The sequence below is a fragment of the Acinonyx jubatus genome, chromosome A1 (assembly GCF_027475565.1).
Source record: "Acinonyx jubatus isolate Ajub_Pintada_27869175 chromosome A1, VMU_Ajub_asm_v1.0, whole genome shotgun sequence".
NCBI lineage: Eukaryota > Metazoa > Chordata > Mammalia > Carnivora > Felidae > Acinonyx > Acinonyx jubatus.
The window spans coordinates 89262652-89285630 of record NC_069380.1 but is presented as its reverse complement, the minus strand read 5'-3'; the positions used below and the strand labels follow the sequence as shown (position 1 = coordinate 89285630).

Below are 22979 nucleotides of genomic sequence, written 5' to 3'. Positions count from 1 at the left end.
ATATGATTATATATATATATATATATATATATATATATATAGCTCCCCCACATCTGATTGTCATTTTTCATGGATTCTGTCTTTGTGAATCTGTCTGCTTCCTAAAAAAAACGTATTTGTAGCCCCAAATCGCTACTCATATCACTGTCACTTGCTGTCATTCATGGATATGTGCAGAGTGGCAAAAAATTTGACTTTGGCTCAGGTCACGATCTCACGGTTCATGGGTTCGAGCCCCACATTGGGCTTGGTGCTGACAGCTCAGAGCCTGGAGCCTGCTTCAGATTCTGTGTCTCCCTCTCTCTCTGCCCCTCCCCTGCTCATGCTCTCTGTCTCTCTGAAAAACAAATAAACATTAAAAAAAAATATTTGAGTCACTCAAAGTGCCTTTTTGTTCCCAGCAGAGGTTGAGCTGACACCCTGCCTTCTCGTTTCAGCTCCCCTACTGTGAAGAAACTGTCCTTGTTTTTTGTGGTCTGTTCAGTGTGATGGTGAGTTCCCTGCTTAACGTGGCTCCAAGCACAGTGCTGCAGTTCCTGAGCACATGAAGGTTGTGATGTGCCCTAACTAGAAAATATGTGTTACGTAAGCTGCACTCAGACATGAATCATGAGTTCAATGTTATTGGAAGAACAATATACGTCAAATACGGTGTCTTTGAACAGAAACACGCACAATGCAAGGTTATGTATTGGCTGGTCGATGCAAATGTGGTGGGAGGCTTGCAAGGAACTTACCCCTGTATTTCCCTTGGGAGCAGTGGCATTTGCTAATTCTGTGTTCATGACAACTTCATGGATATAATCATGTTAAATTATGAGAGTCAACTGTATGTATCTATCTGCACATAACTGTATATATGCTTCCGTATTTTTCCACATGAACCTTTTCATGTGTCATAAAATATCCCTTGGAAACATAATTTTTCAATTGATGTGGAATATTCAGCTGTATAAATGTACTGAAGTTTAAAAGATTTAACTTAACTTAAATATTCGTGTTGAAATTGCCAGGGTGACTTTCAGTAAGTAGAGGGGGAGATGGAATTGGGGATCTATTAATCCAAAAGAAGTAAAGAAAAGAGGAAAAAAGATAGGGAAGAGGTGGGAAGACAAGTCAAAGGTGCACAGAAAGTGGTAAAACCTGATCCATATATATCAGTAATTATAATTGCTGTTATTTTATTTTACATTATTTTATTTTACTTTATTTTATTTTATTTTTCAGAGAGTGTGTGTGTGTGTGCGTGAGCAGAGGAGAGGGGCAGAGGGAGAGAGAGAGAGAGAATTTTTTTCTTTTGGTTTATTCATTTTTGGGAGAGAGAGAGCATGAGCAGGGAAGGGGCAGAGAAAGCAGAGACACAGAATCCAAAGCAGGCTCCAGGCTCTGAGCTATCAGCACAGAGTCCCACACTGGGCTCTCATGAGCCATGAGATCATGACCTGAGCTGAAATCAGATGCTTTAACCAACGGAGCCATACAGGTGCCCAGAATCATTTTTTTTTAATGTTTGTTTATTTTGAGAGGGGGAGGGGCACAGAGAGAGAAGGAGAGAGAACTCCAAGCAGGCTCCATGCTGTCAGTGCAGAGCCTGATGTGGAGCTCAATCCCACCATGAACCATGAGATCACGACCTGAACTGAAATCAAGAGTTGGATCCTTAACAGACTGAGCCACCCAGATGCCCCGAGAGACAGAATTTTAAGCAGGCTCTGCACTCAGTGCAGACCCTGACTCGGGGCTTGATCCCATGACCAGAAGAAATCAAGAGTTGGATGCTCAACCAACTGAGCCAGTCAGTTGTCCCAATTGCTGTAATCTTAAAACCCCAGCTACTTGCTATTTTCAAGTGGGACACCCCAAATCCAAAGATATAGGTTAAAAAAATGGAAAAATATATATGAAAAATATCACATAGCTGTACTAATATTAGACAAAATAGATTTTAAGGCAGGAAAAAAAGACTCTAGGGCAAAAAGCATCAGAGAAGATTAAAGGGTAACCACATAATGGTAAAAGTTTGATCAATTGAGGGTATGTCACAAGTCCATACTTGCTTGCGCCTAACAACATAGCTTCAAAATATGAAGGCAAATGCAGTCAGAAAGTAAACCTCTTTATAGGGAGAAATCACATCTTCTTGCCACAGTGGAAGATTTTCACACATTGGCAGTAATCCATAGATTATGGAGACAAACAAGACAGTATAAATATAAATTTGAGCAACACAATTTACATAGTTGAAGTAATGGACAGATATGGAAGCCTGTCTACCCTCCACCCTATGAGAATGTGCATTCTTTTCAAATAGTCGGAAATCTAAAAACACATTTTAAAATAATCTATGGGTCAAAGATGAAATCGTCGCTGAAATTAAAGCAAGAACGAAAATGTTGAAAAACAAAATGTGGAGGATGCAAACAAAAAATATATTTAGAAAGAAATGGATAGTCTTTCATGCTTTTATTAGAACAGGGGCTCCTGGGTGGCTCAGCTGGTCAGGTGTCTGACTCTTGATTTTGGCTTGCGTTATGATCTCGTGTTGTGAGATTGAACCCTGCGTCAGGCTCCATGCTGAGCAGGAAGCCTGTTTAGGATTCTCTCTCCCTGCCCCTCCCCCACTCACGCTTGCACACGTGTGCTCTGTCTCTCAAAAAGAAAAAAAGAAGAAGAAACAATAACAACAGGCTGAATATCCAACAATAAAAAATAATTAGAAAAGGAAAAAGAAAGAAAGAATCCAAAGCTTTCTGGATTTTTGGATTTCTACTTTCTTTAAAGTAGATGGAGGGAAATAATAAAGATTAGAGAAAAAAATGAAATAGTGAAGAAAGATGCAACACATAGGATCAAGGAAGCTAGAAGCTCTTTATTTGAAAAGACTAACAAAATTGATGAACACTTAGCAAGAGGGATGATGGAACAAGGACGGATGTAAATACAGAGAATATTAGAGGTGAGTATGACTTGTTTAAAACAAACAAGGAAAATCTTGAATCAGTACATGAAAGTCTTCCCTAAATGGAAATAGCAGGCCCACATGGTTTCGCTGGCAAATTATAGCCCAATGATCCAGGAGGAGGAAATTCAGTCTTTTATACAGAAGAGAGAACAGGGAAAGAGAAAATAAAGACTAGAAAAGAAGAGGGGCAGGCAGGAAAATAAGAAGACTGTGTCATGATTATAGCTGCAAAAATCCTAAACAAAACAAGAGCAAAAGGAATCTTAGGATGTACAAAAAAGATAACGATCACGACCCGATTTCATATATCCCAGAAATGCAAGGATGGGGGGGCTCCACATTGGAAAAAAAACGACTAATACAGTAAGTAGTTCCCCCCTTATCTGTGGTTTGTTTTCTGTGGTTTCAATTACCCGCCATCGAGCAAGGTCTGGAAGCAAGATGATCCTCCTTCTGACATAAGGTCAGCAGTAGCCTAACACCACGTCATTGGGCCTACATCATTCACCTCCCTTCATCTCCTCACGTAGGCATTTTATCATCTCACATCATCACAAGAAGGGTGAGTGCAGTGTAATAAGATATTTTGAGAGAGAGAGGCCACATTCACACAACTTTTGTTATAGTATGTTATTATAATTGATCTATTTGATTATTAGTTGTTATCTCTTACTGTGCCTGATTTATAAACTTCATTGTAAGTATGTATAGGAAAAAACATAGTATAGAGCTCAGTACCATCCGTGGTTTCAGGCATCTGGGGTTTTGGAGTATATACCCTGTGGATAAAGAGGGAGCCTACTGTATAAATAATCACTTAACAGTTTAAAAGAGAAGAGAACCTAAGGTCAATCGATCCAGAAAAAGTAGTTGAGAGGGGCACCTGGGTGTCTCAGTCAGTTAAGCGTCTGACTCTTTAATTTCGGCTCAGGTCATGATCTCACGGTTTTGTGAGTTCAAGCCCCATGTCAGGCTCTGCACTGGCTCTGCAGAGCCTACTTGGGATTCTCTCTTTCCTCTCTGCCCCTCCCCAGCTCATGTTCTCTGTGTCTCTCTCAAAATAAATAAATAAACTTAAAAAACATTAAAAAAAAAAAGAAAGAGTAGTCAATAAAATACAACAACCATTCATGATAAGAACTCTCTGCCAAGTAGGACCAGGATACTGCCTTAAGCTGATAAGGGACATCTAAAAAAATGATCTTATAGTAAACACCATACTCTATTGTGACCTGTTAAAAGCATTCTGTTTAAAATCAGGACAAAAGAAGGATGCCGGGTAGCAACACTTCTATTTAGCATTTTACCAGAGGTCCTAGTTAGCATAATAAGCAAGAAAGAGAAATTCTTATTAGTCAGAATTAGCAGGGCTATTCTGCAGTAACTAATAATCCCAACATTTCAGAGTTTTAAAAACTAGGATCCGTCTGTCATGTCGATTTCCTATCAGTGAGGATTCTTTGTATGGCTACCATAGAAATAAAAAGAGTAAGGATTGGAGTGGTGCCTGGGTGACTCAGTTGGTTAAGCGTCCAACTTCGGCTCGGGTCATGATCTCATGGTTCGTGAGTTCAAGCCCCCTGTCGGGCTCTGTGCTGACACTGCAGAGCCTGCTTGGGATTCTCTTTCTCCCTCTCCCTCTGCCCCTCCCCTGCTCATGCTCTCTGTCTCTCAAAAATAAATGATAAAAAAATATGCATAAAGTGCTCAGAGGAAAAAAGTCTAACAAAATCTGTTTAATATTTTTATGGAGAAAGTTATAAAGCATTAGAAAGGTATTACAGAGGGGTGCCTGAGGGGCTCAGTAGTTTAAGCATCCGTCTTTGGCTCAGGTCATGATCTCATGGCTCATAGGTTTGAGTCCCGCGTCGGGCTCTGTGCTGACAGCTCAGAGCCTGGAGCCTGCTTCAGATTCTGTGTCTCCCTTTCTCTGCCCCTTCCCCACTCATGCTCTCTCTCTCAAAAATAAATAAAAATTAAAAAAAAAGAAAGGTATTACAGAGTAGATCTAAGTAAATGGAGGGACCCACCATTTGTATGGATTGGAGGACTTATTATCATGAAGATGATAATTCTTCCCAAACTGGTCCACATGTCATATATCTTAACAAAATCACAGTAGGATTTTTCATTGAATTTGACAAAGGATGTAAAAAGTCAAACAGAAAAACAGAAGGCAAGGGCACCTGGGTGGCTCCGTCGGTTAAGCACCCGACTCTTGATTTCAGCTCAGGTCATGATCTCTCAGTTTGAGTTCAAGCCCCCATGTCGGGCTCTGCTGACAGTGCAGAGTCTGCTTGGGATTCTCTCCCTCTCTCTCTGCCCCTCTCCCACTTGCATGTATGCACACACACACTCTCTCAAAATAAATAAATAAAACTTAAAAAAAGAAAAAAGAAAAACAAAGGGCCAAGAACAGCCAAGCCACCCCTAAAGAAGAACAGGAGAATTTACTTGACTAGACAGCGAGACTGATCATACAACTATAAAAATGAAGACTATGTAGGGGCGCCTGGGTGGCTCAGTCGGTTAAGCGTCCAACTTCAGCCCAGGTCATGATCTCGCAGTCTGTGGGTTCGAGCCCCGCGTCGGGCTCTGTGCTGACAGCTCAGAGCCCGCAGCCTGTTTCAGATTCTGTGTCTCCCTCTTTCTCCGACCCTCCCCTGTTCATGTCTCTCTCTGTCTCAAAAATAAATAAATGTTAAAAAAAAATTTTTTTTTAAAATGAAGACTGTGTATATTGACACAGAGATAGAAAAATTGACCAGGGAAACAGAAGAGACAGTCCAGGAACGGATCTACACGTGTGTGGAAACCTGACACACGATAGTGACAGAACTGTCTGGGCATATTGGTGGGCAAGGCAATCCATAAATTATGGTGTAGGAACAATTCCTATTTGTGTGGAAAACCATGAACATGGATCCCCACCTCAATCCATAGCCACAGAGTGAATTTCAAATCCAAGACTTAAATGTGAGGGGCAAAAGTTTTAAAACTTCTAGAGGAAAACATTGGAGATTATCTTCATGACCTGGGTAGGGAGTAGGGAGGGATTTCTTTACTACCTCCCCAAAACCTAACTGACAAAAAATAATCACCTACTACATATTTAAAAAAAACAAAAACAAAACAACTTATTAAAAAAAAAAAAAGCTCTTGATAATCCTTAAGAAAAAGCCAAATCACCAAAAGGAAACTGGCATTTCATAGAAAACAAGAATGTCCAAAACACATGAAAAGATGTTCCGCTTAATAGCTTGACCTTTAAAAGTCTGACAATTTGAGGGGCGCCTGGGTGGCTCAGCCAGTTAAGCATCCGACTCTTGGTTTCGGCTCAGGTCATGATCTCACAACTTGTAGTTTCGAATCCCACATTGGGCTCTGCACTGACAGCAGGGAGCCTGCTTGGGGTTCTCTGTGTCCCTCTCTCTCTGCCCCTCCCCTGATTTCTCTTTCTGTCTCTCTCAAAAATAAATAAATAAGCATTAAAAAAAAAAAAAAGGTGGGACAGTTTCACGTGTCAGTGAGGGTGTGAAGCAAGAATGCCTCCCTGCCGGTAGCGCGAACGGGCATCGCCTGGTAAGGCTGGCCATGGGCCCAGCCTGTGACACAGTGTTTTCTGTCCTAGGTATATTGTGGAGCCTAGGGCACAACTATTTTCATATTCATACAATGTCATTGTCTTTTCATTGTGTTGACATTTGCACTGACGTGTAAAAGAAAATCGTGTAAAATGGCTTCCCTCTTAGCCCGAAGCAAGGCAGAGTCACCAAGCCATAATCAGTGGTCATTCTGTTCCTCACTATCACACGTTCGAGGTCAAAGAAAAGAAGTGAGTGTGACTTCAGAATGTCCTTGAGGAGGCAAACATTTCAATTTTATTAAATCTCCATCCTTGTGTACACATCTTTTGGGTATTTTTTTTAATTAAAAAATTTATTTTTATTTTTTAAATTATTTTTGAGAGAGAGAGAGAGAAAACATGAGTGGGGGAGGGGTGGAAAGAGAGGGAGACACAGGATCCAAAGCAGGTTCCAGGCTCCAAGCTGTCAGCACAGAGCCTAACACGGGGTTTGAACGCACACACTGTGAGATCATGACCTGAGCCGAAGTTGGATGCTTAATGACTGAGCCACCCAGGTGCCCCTCTTTTTGGTGTTCTAAGTGACTAAACACAAAACACTTCTGATGCATACAGAATTCAGGTCTTGAGGAAAAGCACTGGTGTGATTGGTTTGTGAGAAGAACTGGCCACTTTTCTCAGGAGACACCATTTTTACTCAAAAGAAGGACTGACCAACTATGGTTTTTCAGACTTCAGTATTTGGTTAATATTTTCTTGAAAATCAACAAGATGAGTCTGTCACTTCAAGGAAGCAATTGATAGTATTTGTTGCCAATGATAAAATTCAAGTTTTTAAGAGAAGGTTTGGAACTTGTAAAACATGTATCTGTCTCTGTGACCTTGACAGTTTTCCAATACTCAAGGGCTGTTTTGGAAGGATGAGATCAGTAGTGATATCAATGGATATGATTTTAAAATATTGTATGGGGGCACCTGGGTGGCGCAGTCGGTTAAGTGTCTGACTTCAGCTCAGGTCACGATCTCGCGGTCCGTGAGTTTGAGCCCCGCGTTGGGCTCTGGGCTGATGGCTCAGAGCCTGGAGCCTGCTTCCGATTCTGTGTCTCCCTCTCTCTCTCTGCCCCTTCCCCGTTCATGCTCTGTCTCTCTCTGTCTCAAAAATAAATAAACGTTAAAAAAATATTAAAAAAAAAGAAAAAAAGGATTTAAAAAATATTGTATGATGAAAGGTACCAACATTTGGAAGATCTGCCTGATTCAGTCAACTCCTATTTTCCAAATGACCAACGTATGATGTTATAAAATCATGCATGAGCAAAAGATACATTCCGGATGTAAGACGAATCAATAGATTTCAATATAATAGAGTGCAGGAAGTCCACGGATATATTTTCAGATTCCAAATTGCAATTAATCTTAAAAAACTACCACCTGCTGAGTTTTTAGCATAGTATCAAGGAAAAATATTCACAATTATCTGAAAAGGCTTAAAATACCATTCCCTTTTCCAACTACATATTTGTGGGAGGTTGGATTTTCAACCAAAATAATGTGGAGCGAATGTGTTAAGAGATTGAATGCAGAAGCAGATAAGAAAATACAGCTGTCTTTTAGTTATGTTGGTCATTATTGAGATTTGTAAAAATACTATAAAACAACGTCACTCTTCTCAATTTTTTTTTACTTTGGAAAATCTAGTTAAAATATATTACTTATGTGAACCTATACTAGGTTGTTATTGCTAATTTGAATAAATAAATATCTCTAAAAGTTACCGTTTTTTTTTTAAGGTTTATTTATTTTGAGAGAGAGAGTGAGCATGAGCAGGGGAGGGGCAGAGAGAGAGGGAGAGAAAGAATCTCAAGCAGGCTCCACGTTGTCAGCACAGAGCCCGATTAGGGGCTCTATCTCAGAAACCACGAAATCATGACCTGAGCTGAAATCAAGAACGATCCGCTTACCCGACTGAACCACCCAGGTGCTCCTAAAATTTACTGGTTTTAATGGCTAATATGATGAATATCAGTAGATATAATCTCAATAATCAAAAGTTCTTTGGGGTCCTTCATACTTTTTAAGAGTATAAAAAAGGCCGTAAGACCAAGTCACTTGAGAATTGATGCCCTAGAAAAATATGCCCTGATGTACATGAAAACTTGTAAGTGTTCATAGCAGCAGGATCTATACTAGCAGGAGGCTGGAAAGACCACACACGTTCCTCTACCATAGAGTGGGTAAAGAGAGGTCACTGCAATCTTGACGTGGTTCACAATAAAAAAGTGATACTTGGATATGGCCAAAAACCCAAACCCAAACCCAAATGTAAAAAAACAATCTGCTACGAGTGGCAAAGTCTCCTTCCTACTCCGCCCGCCTGACCCCCGACACCCCTCTGGTTTTCCTAGAGATCGTCTACATGCATGTACTGTGCAAGCAGACATGTATCATGAACCCTCCTTTTTGTTGTCACACGAATGGTCACATCCTCTTTGTCACTGCTCTTCGCTCTTGCTTTTTGTCTCTACAACGGATCTGGGGGATTATTCTATTCTTCCAGTTGTTCTTATTCTTTGTAAGGGTCGCACAGCATTCCATGTGTGGAGGCACCGTGATGTAATCCAGCCCCCATAAGGTAGTTCGCTTCCGGCCTTTGGCCATAATAGCCACAGTGTATCCCAAATATCTTAACGCATACATCTTTGTGTACATGGGTGTGTACATCTGTAGGATAAGTTATGAGGCATGGGAAGTTGAGGTCAAGGGTGTACATGATAAGTGTTGGTGTGATTGCCAAGTGGCTCCCCAAAGCGATCATGCCAATTTCACCCCCTACCAGACGTATGTGAGGGTGTCCCTTTCCCTACACACCCACAACGTTTAATCTTTGCTTATCTGAGAGGTGAAAAGGCATTCATATTTAGTTGCTCTTCTTTTATTAGGTCAGAGAGCAGAAGACAACAGTGTTTCCAGTTCTGATTAGAATTGAACCCGGTTGATAAACACCAAGCACCCTGCTGCTTGGGCTCTGAGGGAGGAGGGGCAAACCTGAGATCCGGTGTGCAGATGCTGTCTGTAGCGCATGGCCCAGGGGCCACTGCACCACTTAGAGGGGAGAGCACACGTTTACCTTTCTTGGGCAGTGGGCAGTAGCACGCACTACCCCGGGTGGCCACTGGAGGGCACCAGTGCCCACAGAAACGCGCAGGGAGAGCATGGGGGTCTTGGAGAGCATCTGGTGCGCCCTCCACTATCCTTCTCACCCAGGGCCTTGGCTCTGCCCCTCCCCTCCACCCTCCCTGGGTAGGTGACCAGCTGGCTTCCCCAGGACTCCGGGACTGTCGGGGTTCGAGGCCCTTGGGCTGGGTGGCAAGCTGGAGGGACACAGGTGGAGTGGACACAGCCCCTCCAAGCCCATCTGCTCTACTCTGGGCCCCTCCGAAGCTCCTGCTGACACTCGTGACATTCCCCAGAGGGACCAGTGGGTGGGGGGGATGCTGCTGGGACAGCCGTCCAAGGGCCTTCTACCTTTGTGCTGGCCAAAGGATCCTTGTTCACAAAAGCCTGGACAAACTCCTCAGGCCCGATGTGTCGTAGGCGTTCCTGCACCAGAAGGGAGAGAAGTCGGGAAAGGGGGGAAGGTATGGAGAGGGTGCCCACTGGGGCCCTGGCATGGTGCTCCTGTGGGCTCCCTCCCTCTCAGCCCACCCAAAAGGGTCTCTGGACACCTGTCCTTCTCACTAGGGCTCCACAACCCCTATACTGATTTGTCACGGAGCTCAAAACCAACCTGAAGGAGGCGCCCTGCCTTTCCCATGCCCAGGGGCTGCCATGGTTCATGGGGGGCAGGAAGTAATGTCCCCATGGGGGGTGTGATACCCAGGAAACTAGGCTCAAAACTGGGTAATTGAAATGACCAGCTCCCTCCAGGGGTGGCCTGGTAGCTAAGAGCATGGGGTCTGGGTCAGAATTAAATCCCGGCTCTGTCCCTTCTACTGTGTGACTTCTGGCAAGTCACTTAACATCTCTGGACCTTGGTTTCCTCATTTGTGCAAAGAGGAGAATAACAGTGCCTACCGGGCAGGGTGGTGGGAAGACAAAATACAGCAGCGCACCTCACATGTTGAGTCTAATGCCAGAAAGCAGTAAGGGGGCCATAAATGGTGGAGGTTTAAAAGAGAAGAAACCTATCCCCCCACTTCCCCCTCTCTCTCTGGGGCAGGCCCCTTACCCTCTGCATCTATAGGGACTCCACCATGCTGGAGGCTAGGCTGGGGTATCCCCTTCACAAGCAGGAAGGCCTATATGGATTCCTCTGGGAAGCAAGGGTGGGTGCAGTGTGTCTGTGAGTCCTGGCTGGGGAAACTTAGGCCCTGGTAGGGAAGGCACTAGTTGGTGGAAGATCACACAGCAGGTGGTAGCAGAGCCAGTACTTGAACCCAGGTCCTCTGCCCCAGGCCCAGACTCTCAGGCAGGCCGAGCGTATCCAGCCCTCCTGCTGGAGTGGCGAGACTGTTCCAGAGCTAGGGAATCCTGGAGACGCTGGCCGGCCCTGCTGTGACAGGCTCCAAGCCCTGGGTTATGCTGACACAATGCGTGGCGGTGGAGGGGGGGAGGGTGGGGAAGGGGGTTGGGATCAGGGACAGCCGGTTCTCAGCTGTTCCTGGCTCTGGGTCTGGGTAGAGGATGGCACAGGCCTGCTCACCAGCTCCACGTGGGTCAGCTGCTGGGCCAGAGTGTAGGGGTCACTGCAGACGCCGAGGAGCTCCCTGTGGATGGAGGCCGGTGGCTTGGTCCTGTAGGAGATGGGCTTGTCGGCCCCCAGCAGGCCTTCTGGGCCCTGGCCCTGAGCTGCCAGCTTCTGGTGCAGAGCCTGCAGGAGTTGATGCATTGTCTTCCGGTACGCCTGGAGAGGAGGCAGAAAGAGAGGGGCTCGTGCCCGAACACGCATCTCCCCATGTCCAGCGTCTGGGGCTCCAGGCTGGCAGAGACAAGCTGTTGCTTGATGTGCCTGCGCCCATCCCCTCCTGTGGAAGCTGGAAGATCACACATCGGGGAGGGTGACCGTGGTCCAGGGCTGCCCCGCCTCTTTGGGCTGGGGTGTGCACTGCCAGGGGGACAGAGGCAGGGAGAGAGGAGGGAGATGCCGCAGGTGCTGGCCTTTTGCTGGGCTTTAATGGGGGCCCCTCCACTGGGGGCCCTCCTCTCTCCTGACCCAGAGTGGCCTTCCTGACTAGCCATGCTGTCCTATCTCTGCCCCGACAGTACTTCTCCAGGTCGCTGCGTGTGACTTCTCTATGGGGCCACTGTGGGAGGTGATCGGGGTTGTTTACTGCCCCAGCAGAATGACAGCTCGGCAGGCTCAGGGAAGCCTGTGTTGCCACCTCTGTGCTGTCAGGGCTAGGCCTGGCTCTGGGCACACGGTGGGCCTTTAATAACTACTGACTGTACTGACAAAAGTGTCTCACCATTCAGCTCAGACAGATGCCTTCTTGCTTTGGGCTGCCCTGGATTGGGGAAGAAAGGCCAGGGCCCCACCTTGGAGGGGCACCCATCCTCCCCTCCCACATCCACAGGGAGATTGATTATTTCCCCCCCATCAGAGACCCCTATTTCCAAGGAAAGCACCATTAGACTGGCTGTGTTTACTAAGCCTGACATCCACTGTTCCCAAGGGTTTTCTCAGTAATCCACAGAAGGAGCTCCTGAACTTGTCAGCAAATGGCCCCCCAGAGGTTGATTCAACCCCCACAGGCCGAGGAGCCTGGGTGGGAGTGTCTGAGGCCTGGCCTCCTGGCCATGATGAACCATCAGGCAGGGTGCCCAGAGGGCCTAGAGGGCTGGAAGAATAATGGGTGGTCAGTCATCAGTACTTCAGGTAATTTCATAATTTTTTTGATGTTTATTTTTGAGAGAGAAAGAGAGAGAGAGAGAGCGAGAGAGAGTGAGCACGGGCAGGGGAGGAGCAGAGAGAGAGGGAGACATAGAATCTGAAGCAGGCTGTCTGCACTGATGGCAGAGAGTCTGATGTGGGGCTCTAACTCATGAACCGTGAGATCATGACCTGAGCCAAATTTGGACCCTTAACTGACTGAGCCACCCAGGTGCCCCTAGCGCTGCCAGGTTATTTCAGACAGAAGAAGTGTGCTTTCTTCATGCTGCTTTGAATCACACAAATGAAGCAGCATTTTGCAGGTGGGGTGTCTGGCAAGCTGGGCCAAGTGTGCACGGAGAGGCCTCAACACTGAATCTGACAGGGCTCCAGGTGGGGCGGTTGAGGCCCAGCATTGTTGTGGTGCCCAGAGCTCTGGGAGACCAAGATGGCATCCGCTTGGTGCTCATGGAAGTGCTTCTCTGTCAAGCGGTCATGGGCAGAACCCTCAGGACATGGGAACCAGGATGGGAGGCTGTCAACCCTAACTGAACCCGAACGCTAAGCCTTGCTTCCAGAGCCATGGTGGGCAGACCCACTGGTTAGCTGGATAGTATGTGGATAAACTGAGGTTGCCTGCAGACTAGCTGTGTCAGGTCCAAAAGTGTGGTCAGCACGCTGCCTATCAGATCTTTATTTGTGTGCTGGGAAAATGGGGAGTTGGGTCCATCCTGTGAGCCCCGATTCCTGCACTGGCCCCCTATCTCTGTCCTCACTCAGACTCAGATTTAAGCGGTCACACTGTCATCATGTTCCCTCCTTCCCCACTCACCCCTCCACCACCCCACCCCACTAGTCGCCCACTCCTGTCAGCCTTCGGACTGGCCCTTACTGCCTCCCTGGACCTCCTGTCAGGAGAGCCCAGGGCCCTTTCTCAGGCGGCATCTGCCTTGGCCTCATCGCCTCAGCCTCCAGTTCCTCCTGCCTCAGGCTGTCAGCAGGCTTGTCTGCATCATCCTTCGGGGTATGTGGGGGGAGTGGTCCTCCCTGTCTCCATCTGGTCCTCCCCTTCCCCTCAGTCATACGCTGTCTAGAGTGTCACTTAGTGTTTGTGTGTGGACAACATCCAACTTCTCTGATCTCCAGATCAGATCACGGCTCAGGGGTCACCTTGACCCAATGCATGTAAGTGGAAGTCACCCTCACCTTGTCCACAGCTGCCCCCTGTCTGCAACCCTGTCTCAGTGACTGGAGCACTGCCGTCAGGCACGCAGGCCTGGAGCCATCCTCAAGCCACCCTCTCCCTCACATCCCTCCCGGTTATCACCAACCCTCTTGATTTTGCTTTCTGACATTTCCATGCTCTGTCTCTGTGGTCCTAAGAGACCTCAGAGGGCCCCCCGCATCCATGCTGGCCTCTCTAGACTCCACTCTGCAGCCAGAACCGTCTGTCGAAAATGCACATCTGACCCCTGCCTCTCCCTTCTTTAAAATACCTCCATGCCTTTGCAAAGACAGAGGCCCCGCAGGACTGGGGGGTCCTGAAATCAGGCTCTGGCCACACTCGATGGCCTCCACACGGCCCCTGCCTGCCTTCTCAGTGCTCCAGACACATGCAGCTCCTTCGTCCCTTGACCCCTTCCCTGCCCCCGGCAGGGCCTGTGCAGCCTTCTCTCTCTTGGCATGCTCTTATCCTTGGGACCTCAGAGCACCAGGCTTCCTTCAAACCCTCGGCCAAACCTCGATCAGGGGATTGAGTATCTCCTCTCTCTGGACTGTCGGCTCCATGAAGATAATACCGTGTCACTCTTTGCTCATCCCCAGCGTGAAGGACACGGGGACTCACACACGTGCTGATTGGATTAATGTGGCCTTCACCTGCTTCTCATTGGTTGGCCTCTCCAATGTAGATGTCGGAGCCCTCCTGAAGTCAAGGATGCAGCGTATCTGTTCTAGTTTGCTAGAACCACGTGCTTACCCTATTTTAAAAATACACACATAGGGGCGCCTGGGTGGCTTTGTCAGTTATGCGTCTGACCTCTGCTCAGGTCATGATCTTGCGGTTCATGAGTTCAAGCCCTGTGCTGGGCTCTGTGCTGACGGCTCAGAGCCTGGAGCCTGCTTCAGATTCTGTGTTTCCTTCTCTCTCTCTGCTGCTCCCCTGCTTGCACTCTGTCTCTCTCTGTCTCTCAAAAATGAATAAGTGTTAAAATTTTTTTGAAAACATGCAGGTAATTTAGCAAGACTTGTTTGTACTGAACTAATATTCACTCCAAATGGTTACCATTTTCCTGTTAGCTCATTCCTTTAGAATTTATCTGGTGGTGTTAGCCTCAAGCTTACTGTTGGTTCTTTCCCGAATCTTCTGCACCCCCTCAGAATATGGGGATGGTATTTACCCTTCATTTCCTCGCTGATTCCTACACCCTTGTGGATAGAGGCTGAGAGATCCCCTAGGTGCATCCGAGCAGGCCGAGAGAGACCTAGCACTGAGAATGTTGAGGTCGTCCTTGTCCCCATCAGGAATCCACATTTTGGAACACGTGGCTTTCCTGCATGCCATCCATTTCCACAGAGTCACCTGCTGTGTGCACAGAGCTGGGTTTCAAGTGCAGAGGTTGTCCAAGAGTGAAGGCTGTGCTTCTCCAAGGTGCCTCTTGGACTTTCATGGTAAGAACTCATCTCTGGCTGGACAGCCCTGGGCCTCTGTTCTTTGGAGTTCTTGCAAATCCCACCCGAGCCAGCCCAGGGTGTCTTGCAACGGGCTTGGCCCACCTTGCATGGGCAGGAGCTTGGCACCTGCTGCCAGTTTGTTCTCCATGTCAGCTTTCTGCTACCTGTGCCCTTGGGTGCGGGTGAGGTTTCAGGGGCCAGTGGGTCAGCCCAGCAGACAGTTGTGTGAATGGCAAAGCAAGGTCAGTCCCCCGGAGAGCCCATGGTATCAGCTTCCTGTGTGGCTGGCCCCATGGGTGAGGCCAGGGCACCAAGATCCTCCCGTCCTGTCTCCCTTACTGGAGCTATGACCTTGGGGCCTTCCCTGGCTTCTCCTTCAGCTTCAGCACTGGCCTCCCTGAGCCAAAACTGCTGAGTCCAACCCACCGGAAGCCCCTCTAAGGCAGGGTTCTCTCCCTAGCACAGGGTGGCCCTGAGCAGGTTCAATGCAAGGGCCAGGTGCTGGGAAGACTTCCATGTTCAGTCATGGAGAAAAGCCTTTTCAGCTCCTCTCTGGCCTTTTGTTCCCAGATACTGAGAGGCAGTGGGCAGTACAGGGAGGGACATGAGGGTTCAGGAGAGGGGGCAGCTCATAAGAGAGAGGTGTCACCTTTCACAGTCCACTAGTGGGAAAGCCTCCTTGGTCCTGGCCCTGTGCTGTTTCCTCTTCTTCCCTGAGCTCCATTGTTATGTCACAGTCCTTACCATGCTTCCTCATTATAGAAAGAAGTTTAAGGCTCAGAGAGGTTAAGTAACTTGTCCAAAGACACACAGCTGTGAAAACACTCGTGCTCATTTCATGGATTTATGCATGGCATTTTATATCATTTGATCCTATTCCTATGTGAGAAATCTTTTATCGGATGATGCTGAAATATTTTTGGAGCCAAAGATATAATGTTTATAATTTGTTTAAAAATAATTTGGATGAGGGCACCTGGGTGGCTCAGTTGGTTAAGCGTCTGACTTCAGCTGGGGTCATGATGTCACGGTTCATGAGTTCGAATCCCACATTCGGGCTCTCTGCTGTCGGCCCTGCTTCGGATCCTCTGTGTCCCCCCCCCCCCGCCCCTCCCCTGCTTGTGCTCTCTTTCTCAAAAATAAATAAACATTAAAAAAATAATTTGGAGGGAGGGGGAAGTGTGTGAAGGGATAGAAGAAACGATTTGGCAAAATGTTGATCATTGTTGAACCTAGGTGATAAATACACAGGTGTTCACAGTTACTATTCTCTGTGTTTGTGTATGCTTGAAATGTTCCATAATAGCAACTCCATAAAAGTTAAAAATAAGCCCCATATGCCTGAATTTTGGAAATAATTTGTTCCCCATCACAGCTCACATTTACCAAGTGCCAAAATAAGAACACAAGTGACTTCAGGGATTCTTTACTGCAAAGTTGTGTAGTGGGAACAGTATTTTTGCTGATGAACAAACTGAAGCTCAGAGAGGTGAAGTAACTTGTCCGAGGTCACACAGATGTGGTTTCTGAGCCTGGATCTATGTGGGCTCACATGGTATGGTCCAGACCTCATGCTCTGAGAGTTCTACTGGTCCTACCTTATCAGTCTGGTCACCAGCTCCTTTCTGAGCCCAGCCTTTGCCCCTGCTGGGGGCAGGGAGCAACCCATAGCCCCATTTAGGGGAGAGGAGGTTGCACATAGAGGACATCTGCTTTGGAGGGGCTGCTCCTGTGTAAGGGCAACTTGGGGATCTCAAAGACACATGGAAGCACCCTGGCCTGGGCCTGGGCGGGTGGGGAGGGGGCCACAAAACCTCATTCCAGCCCATACTGCTCAGCACACCCACCTAACTGGATCCCAAGCCAGGGAATGAGGACATCTGCAATGAATTATTTCTGCTCCAAACACCTCCACCTGGTGGATGACTGCTCTTCACAGCCATTCCTAGGCCTCAGTTATTCTCATCCACGGGTGGTTAGAAAAGATTTCCCAGCACAGCCCTGGTGGCAGGCCTGGCAGTTTCTCAGGGGGCTGGCACTTGCGCCCTGTTTCCCTAGGGAACCAGTCCAGGACTTACACCCATCCCCACCACTGTAGCCAGAATGGCAGGGTCTGCCTTTGAAGTGGCTTCACCAATGGCAGAGGCAGGCCTGACAAGGGTGGATAGTTCCACCGATGATTTAGATCTCATTCTACTGAAGGCCTCCTGGGGAGAGGGAGCTCTCATCCCCCTGCATACCCTCCATTCCATCCATCCATCCATCCATCCATCCATCCATCTCTTCTCCCCTCATCTGCTATTGCCCATCTCCCTTTTTATATAGTCCCCTACCAACAGATCCATTAATTCACTCATCTATCTTTCCTCTGTCCTTCCTAATGTTTGCCACTCATCCACCTATCCATCCATCCATCCATCCATCCATCTATCCATCCACTCCTACATCTCTCCATACACTCACCCACTCACCCTCCCACCCATACATTCATCCACCTACCCACCTAACCCAAACTTCTACCCACCTAACCATCCACACACCCACCCAACCATCTTTCCACTCATCCATCCATCCACTCCATCCATCCATCCATCCATCCTCCCATCTACCCATCCATCCTTATTCACTCATCCATTCACCCAACCATACACCCTTATTCATCCATCCATCTATCCATCTATCTACCCATCCATTATTCACCCACCCATTCATCCATCCATCCATCCACCAATTCATCCACCCATCCATTATTCAGCTATCCATCCATCCATCTATCCATATTCATCCATCCATCCACTCACCCACACCCACATAGACCCATCCACCTACCCACACACCAACCTTCCCATCCATCCATCTATCCATCCCCCCATCTACCCATCAACCTTTCCACATCTGCTCACATCAAAAGTCCATCTGTCTATCAGAATACCCAAACATCTATCTTCCCCCTCCACCCATTCACCAAAGTAGCCAACTATCTATCCAGCCAGTCAGCCAGCATCTCCCTCCCTGCTCCTGCCCACCCTCCTGATTCATCCAATCATTGAGCTTTCTCTGACCCTATTTCCTGCTGCAACCTAAGCCAAGTGTCAGGATCCCCAGATGGCTTAGGGGAGGCAGAGGAGGAGAGGGAGGAAGAAGAGATGACTTATCTCACTGAGCCCTCAGAATGGCTAAGTCATTTGTCTGCTCTGTGAAGTGACCCACAGGCAAGGCCTCCCTCTCTGAGCCTCAGTTAGGTCGTGGACCTTATGGCTTCTTATTGCCCAGCCTGATTTAGTTTTCCTTTGTTTCACAAGCACCTGGTTCTGCCATGTCCAGACCCACTTTGAGGCACATGACTAGCTACCAGCTTGCCATATGCAGTCTCCTCCCAGGACAAATGATGTGCATTCTCCCCAATGTTCTCTCCTAGGTAAAGCAACATCAGTGCTGGCCACAGAGTCATCGTGGAGATTCTGATAAACCTGCCCCTTCTAAATGTACCAGGAGATCTCCATCCCCTTCGCCGGGCCCTTCTCTGTACTCTGCTTAGAGGTGGGGATTTTTGCCCTCCTTTTACCTTTAAGTGTCTTTCCCAGAGTAATGCGGCTGGGAGAACAGGGCAGGGTGTGGGGTGCGGAGGCACCTGATGCCCAGTACACTGGCTGCCTTCCAAGCCACTAGAGCATTTACCCTGGGATGAGGTTTTGGCCACACGGGGGCGCTCTCTCCTCCTCTGCCACTACCAGGGCCCTCCAGGTCAGTTTAATGGATCACTGACCAAGGGCCTGATCCCAAGAGCCCATGAGAGGGTCCTTCCTCGCCTGCCATCTGATGCCATGTATGAGTACAGGCCAGGAGCGAGGTCAAGAGACGCCTGGAACCAGAGGCGTGGTTTCCCTGTCAGCTCTGTAGGGCCTGATTTCCTGATGGGGCAGAAAGGGGCTGATTTTAGAGGAGCTACAGTGTACAGGAACGGGCTCAGGTCCCGGGTGTAGGGGTGCAGACGGGGGTGTAGGACTCGCGCTAGGCCTGCCCACCTCGTCACAGGGGGCGATGCGGCCCATCACGTCCTTCAGGTGCCCGATGGTCGACTCCTCCTGGAAGTCCCGTGGGAATGTCTCCGTCCATTCGGCCAACAACTGGAGGAGTTTGGGGCCAAACTTCCGGACCCGGGCCTGCAAGGCAAGCCAAGGAGCGTCTGCGCCAGGTGAAGGGTGCCTGGAGGCGGGGCCACATCAGCCGCTGCATCAGCCCCTCACCGCTCATCCACTGCCGGGGTCTGGACCACCGAGGCGGCAGCGCTGGTGGCCAAGGGAGGTGTGCCTCGTGCCTTTTCTGTGTCAGGTGACAGGGATGCGACATGGGGATGGGGCTGACCACCGTGGGACAGGGACAGACACACCTTTGAGGCAGGGTCCTCTCTTATTTTTGCCTGCCGGGCATCCGGTCTCCCTTCCTCTGGTGATAACATCTCAGTTTGCTTTGGGGGTTTCCCCTCTCACTCATTCCCAGTCCTTGTGGTTCAGTAGCAGCTTACTTAACTTCAGGCCTCATGGCATGGGCCCGAATCAGTGCTGGCCAATCAGAACACAGTACACACCCATCATGCACAGTGATTGGCTCACACATGGACATGGCGTCTAAGCTAAGCCAATGAGATAGAGACTTTTATTGGGAACTATTTAGAACGCGGCATGCTCTTTCCACCCAAATTGGTAAGAGTAGATGGTGAGCCTAGGGCGGCAGAGGCCACGTGCCACTGTGCAGGGAAAGGGTGAGGCTGGCACAGAGGAAAACAGGGCGGAGGGTGGGAGGGAGAAAGACCAGATTTCAATGCGGGTCATTTGAGCCCCTGGAGCCAGAGACACTTGAGACTTTGCAGTTACATGAGCCAGTAAATCCCTTTGTCTTAGGCCAGTTGCAAGTGGGTTTCTATCACTGTAGTAGCAGAGCCTGATCGACACACCTATAAATAATCATAGCCTGCAGGATCTGGCCAGGGACGGATGTGGGGAACCACAAGAAGGCTAGGCCATCAGCGGACCCCACAGAGGAGAGAAGGTTGGAACAGAGTGTGCGGAGGGCAGGAAGCCCAGCAGAGGCTGCAGAACCATCCCACGTGGCAAGAGTCCTACTGACGGGGCTCTGGGGGCCCGGGTCTGGACTTGGTATAAGCCCAAGGGCTCCCATAGGGCATTGGAAAACAGTACCTGGTTAAAGGTTGCAACTTTGTCCCCTCTGTCTCTGGTCCTCTGATAAGTCAGAAACCCCTGTGGGCTTCTCCTCCGGAGAATGGGGACTCACTGCCACTCCAAGATGCAGATGTGTGAGGACACGTCAGGGGAGCGCCTGCGTACTCAGAGGGCCCCTGCCCTGCCCCTCACCTTGTCCAGCACCGGCTGGTCCAGCTGCTGCTGCTCAATGCACAGGTGGCAGACCCGGGCCAGGAGCTCCCGGGGCTCGATGAAGAGGCGGGAGCTCAGAAGGAAGGTGAAGATGTAGGCTTTCTGGGGGGACAAAGAGAAAGGCAGCATGTGCTCCCCAAGTCATGGCAGGGATGTGCCCTCAGGCCCCAGCCCAGCCCCAGCCCTACTGTCTCCCCATGCCTGGTGGAAGAAAGCCCACTCTGAGGCCCCTCCTCCCCACTGAGTGGGCCACCCACCTCGGGGTAGTAGTCAGTCGTGGGCACCAGGTGCTGGATGAGGGTGTCCAGGGAAGCTGAGGAGGGAGCTCCATCCAGGAGGGGCTGCCCGGCCTGCTCGCCATCCGTGGGCTCCGTGGGGGGTGGGCCAAGGCTGCCTGGGGTGACCATGTCGGAGGCGCTCAGTGTCCGGGGCATGCCTGCCTGTAATAACAAGGAGAAGTTGAGGCACGCCTGAGCTGGGGCCTGCTGGTCCTCTGGGCTCCTGGCTGCGTGGCTCTGACTCCTACAGGCACTTTGGTGTCCACCCAAGTCCAGTGATCACTTCCTGGGAGGCCTTCCAGGGATCCTTAGCCCCACAGCACAGCACTCCTCAGGAACCAGCCACCCTCTACTCTTGGTCCAAGCCATTTAGGGACTAACCCCTTCTACTCCTACCTCAAAGCAATGAAGGTTGCTTTTGATAAGACTTGGACAATTAGCATATTGCCCCTGCCCCTGGCCACAAAGACAATTAGTTCAGGGATGGGTCTGATCCAAACTGGAGAGCTCATGTGCAATCCCAGAACTTCTGTGGTACTCAGAAGCTCTCTTCCCCCTGGAGTCCCTGAGCAGGCAAGAATGGCACCATTCGGGCCATCTTGGCCCCGCAAGGAGACAGGGAGGTGGGCACATTCCTGAGTTCCTTGGGTGGGGCCTTGCGTCCTGCTGTGCTTGAAGCTGCTGTGTGGACTCCTCCATTGCGTGAGCCTGTTTGACGTGTGGCTCTCTCAGGTGGCCCTGTGTAGCCTGGCGCTCCAGACTCTGTGTGATTCAGACCCACTGACCCATCCAGCTGTTTCCTCCACAGAAATGCTCTCCCGCCATGTACACTCGCTTATCCCTGTGCACCTGGCTAAAATGCTTCCTCATCCGTGAAGCCTTCCCTTCTTCCCTACAGTGACTCCCGCCAAGGCTGGGCCTCACTTCAGGTGGGCAGCACCAGATTCTCCTTGTCAGCGCTGCTGGGTGCTTGCGATGTGGCTGGTGGTGTCTGGTGCAGAGAAAGGCCACCTGTGGCCTGTTTGTATAGTGACTTCACCCGAACCTCATCCAGGTGGGGCTCAGTGCACGTGCTCTGAGCTGGCACTAGTCAAGGGCTGGCCTGTAGCAGGTGCCCATCCGTGTGTGTGCTGTGGACCCGGGTTTCCTCCCCCAGGTTCTTCCGCATATCCCTGTAGGCCAGTCTTCCTGAACTAAGCCTTCAGGGCACTTATGTCTGTGAGTCCTGGCCAAGCCTGTGACTGTTTAACCATCCCCCATGCTGGGCATTGAAGTCACCTACAGTCTTCTTCTTCTTCTTTTTTTTAATGTTTATTATTTTAATGTTATGTTTTTAAAAATGTTTTTTAATGTTTATCTCTCTGTTAAACAGAGAGATAGCCAGAGCAGGAGTGGGGGGAGGGGCAGACAGCCAGGAGGGAAACCAAATCTGAGGCAGGCTCCAGGCTCTGAGCTGTCAGCACAGAGCCCAATGTGGGGCTCGAACTCACGAACTGTTAGGTCATGACCTGAGCCGAAGTTAGACACTCAACCAACTGAGCCACCCAGCTGCCCCTCTTTTTTAATGTTTATTCATTTATTTTGAGAGAGAGAATGAGAGAGAGAGAGAGAGCGAGCAGGGGAGGGGCAGAGAGACAGGGAGAGAGAATCCTAAGCAGACTCTGAGCTGTAAGTGCAGAGCCCAACCTGGGGCTCGATCTCCTGAACTATGAGATCATGACCTGAACTGAAATCAAGAGTCAGACACTTAACTGACTGAGTCATCCAGTTGCCATCACCCCCACATTCTTAACCAGGGAGTCCTGCAGGGTTCCTGTAGGGACCTTCCAGGGAACAGAGTCTCCCCATCACCCTGCTCACTCTGCCTGTGCATTTCCCATGGCAGACTGGAACCCAGGCCTATTTCTGTCTTTCCTGACCCCTTGGGTGACCTGGCTCTGAAAGTAGAGACAGAGGTGTGCAGAGTCAGAGCTGAGGTTGGGGGTTGGAGGGAGCCCTGAGGAGGGCTGTCCTGAGGGTGTACAGGGACTGGGTCACAGCATGGGGTGGGGGTTGGCAGTGTGGGAACCAGCGTGGATGTCTGCCGGCACAGTCCTGGCCCTGAGCACAGCGGCAACTTTATTTTCACCTCCCTGGCAAAGCTGTAAGTGTTCAATTTTCAGCTGATGCAACTGTGAAATGTCACAAAACCACCTCTTGCCAACCTGTGGGGGAGGCC

General features: G+C 49.2%; 1 protein-coding gene across 2 annotated transcripts in view; it reads right to left on the bottom strand.

Moving 5' to 3' along the window:
- The window catches only part of RASGEF1C (RasGEF domain family member 1C), an 87337-nt gene that overhangs the window by 17482 nt on the left and 46876 nt on the right, over nucleotides 1-22979 (bottom strand). Inside the window, exons 1-6 of one of the 2 annotated variants that reach the window (XM_053219304.1) lie at nucleotides 21158-22315; nucleotides 20741-20923; nucleotides 20463-20585; nucleotides 19116-19253; nucleotides 11251-11451; nucleotides 10074-10148 (exon numbers count right to left, since the gene is read on the bottom strand). In XM_053219304.1, coding sequence (XP_053075279.1) covers nucleotides 10074-10148; nucleotides 11251-11451; nucleotides 19116-19253; nucleotides 20463-20585; nucleotides 20741-20917 — 714 coding nt within the window. In that variant the 5' untranslated portion in view covers nucleotides 20918-20923; nucleotides 21158-22315. Of the gene's footprint in view, nucleotides 1-10073; nucleotides 10149-11250; nucleotides 11452-19115; nucleotides 19254-20462; nucleotides 20586-20740; nucleotides 20924-21157; nucleotides 22316-22979 lie in introns of those variants that run through there. The other variant, XM_027076947.2, reaches the window with a different exon arrangement.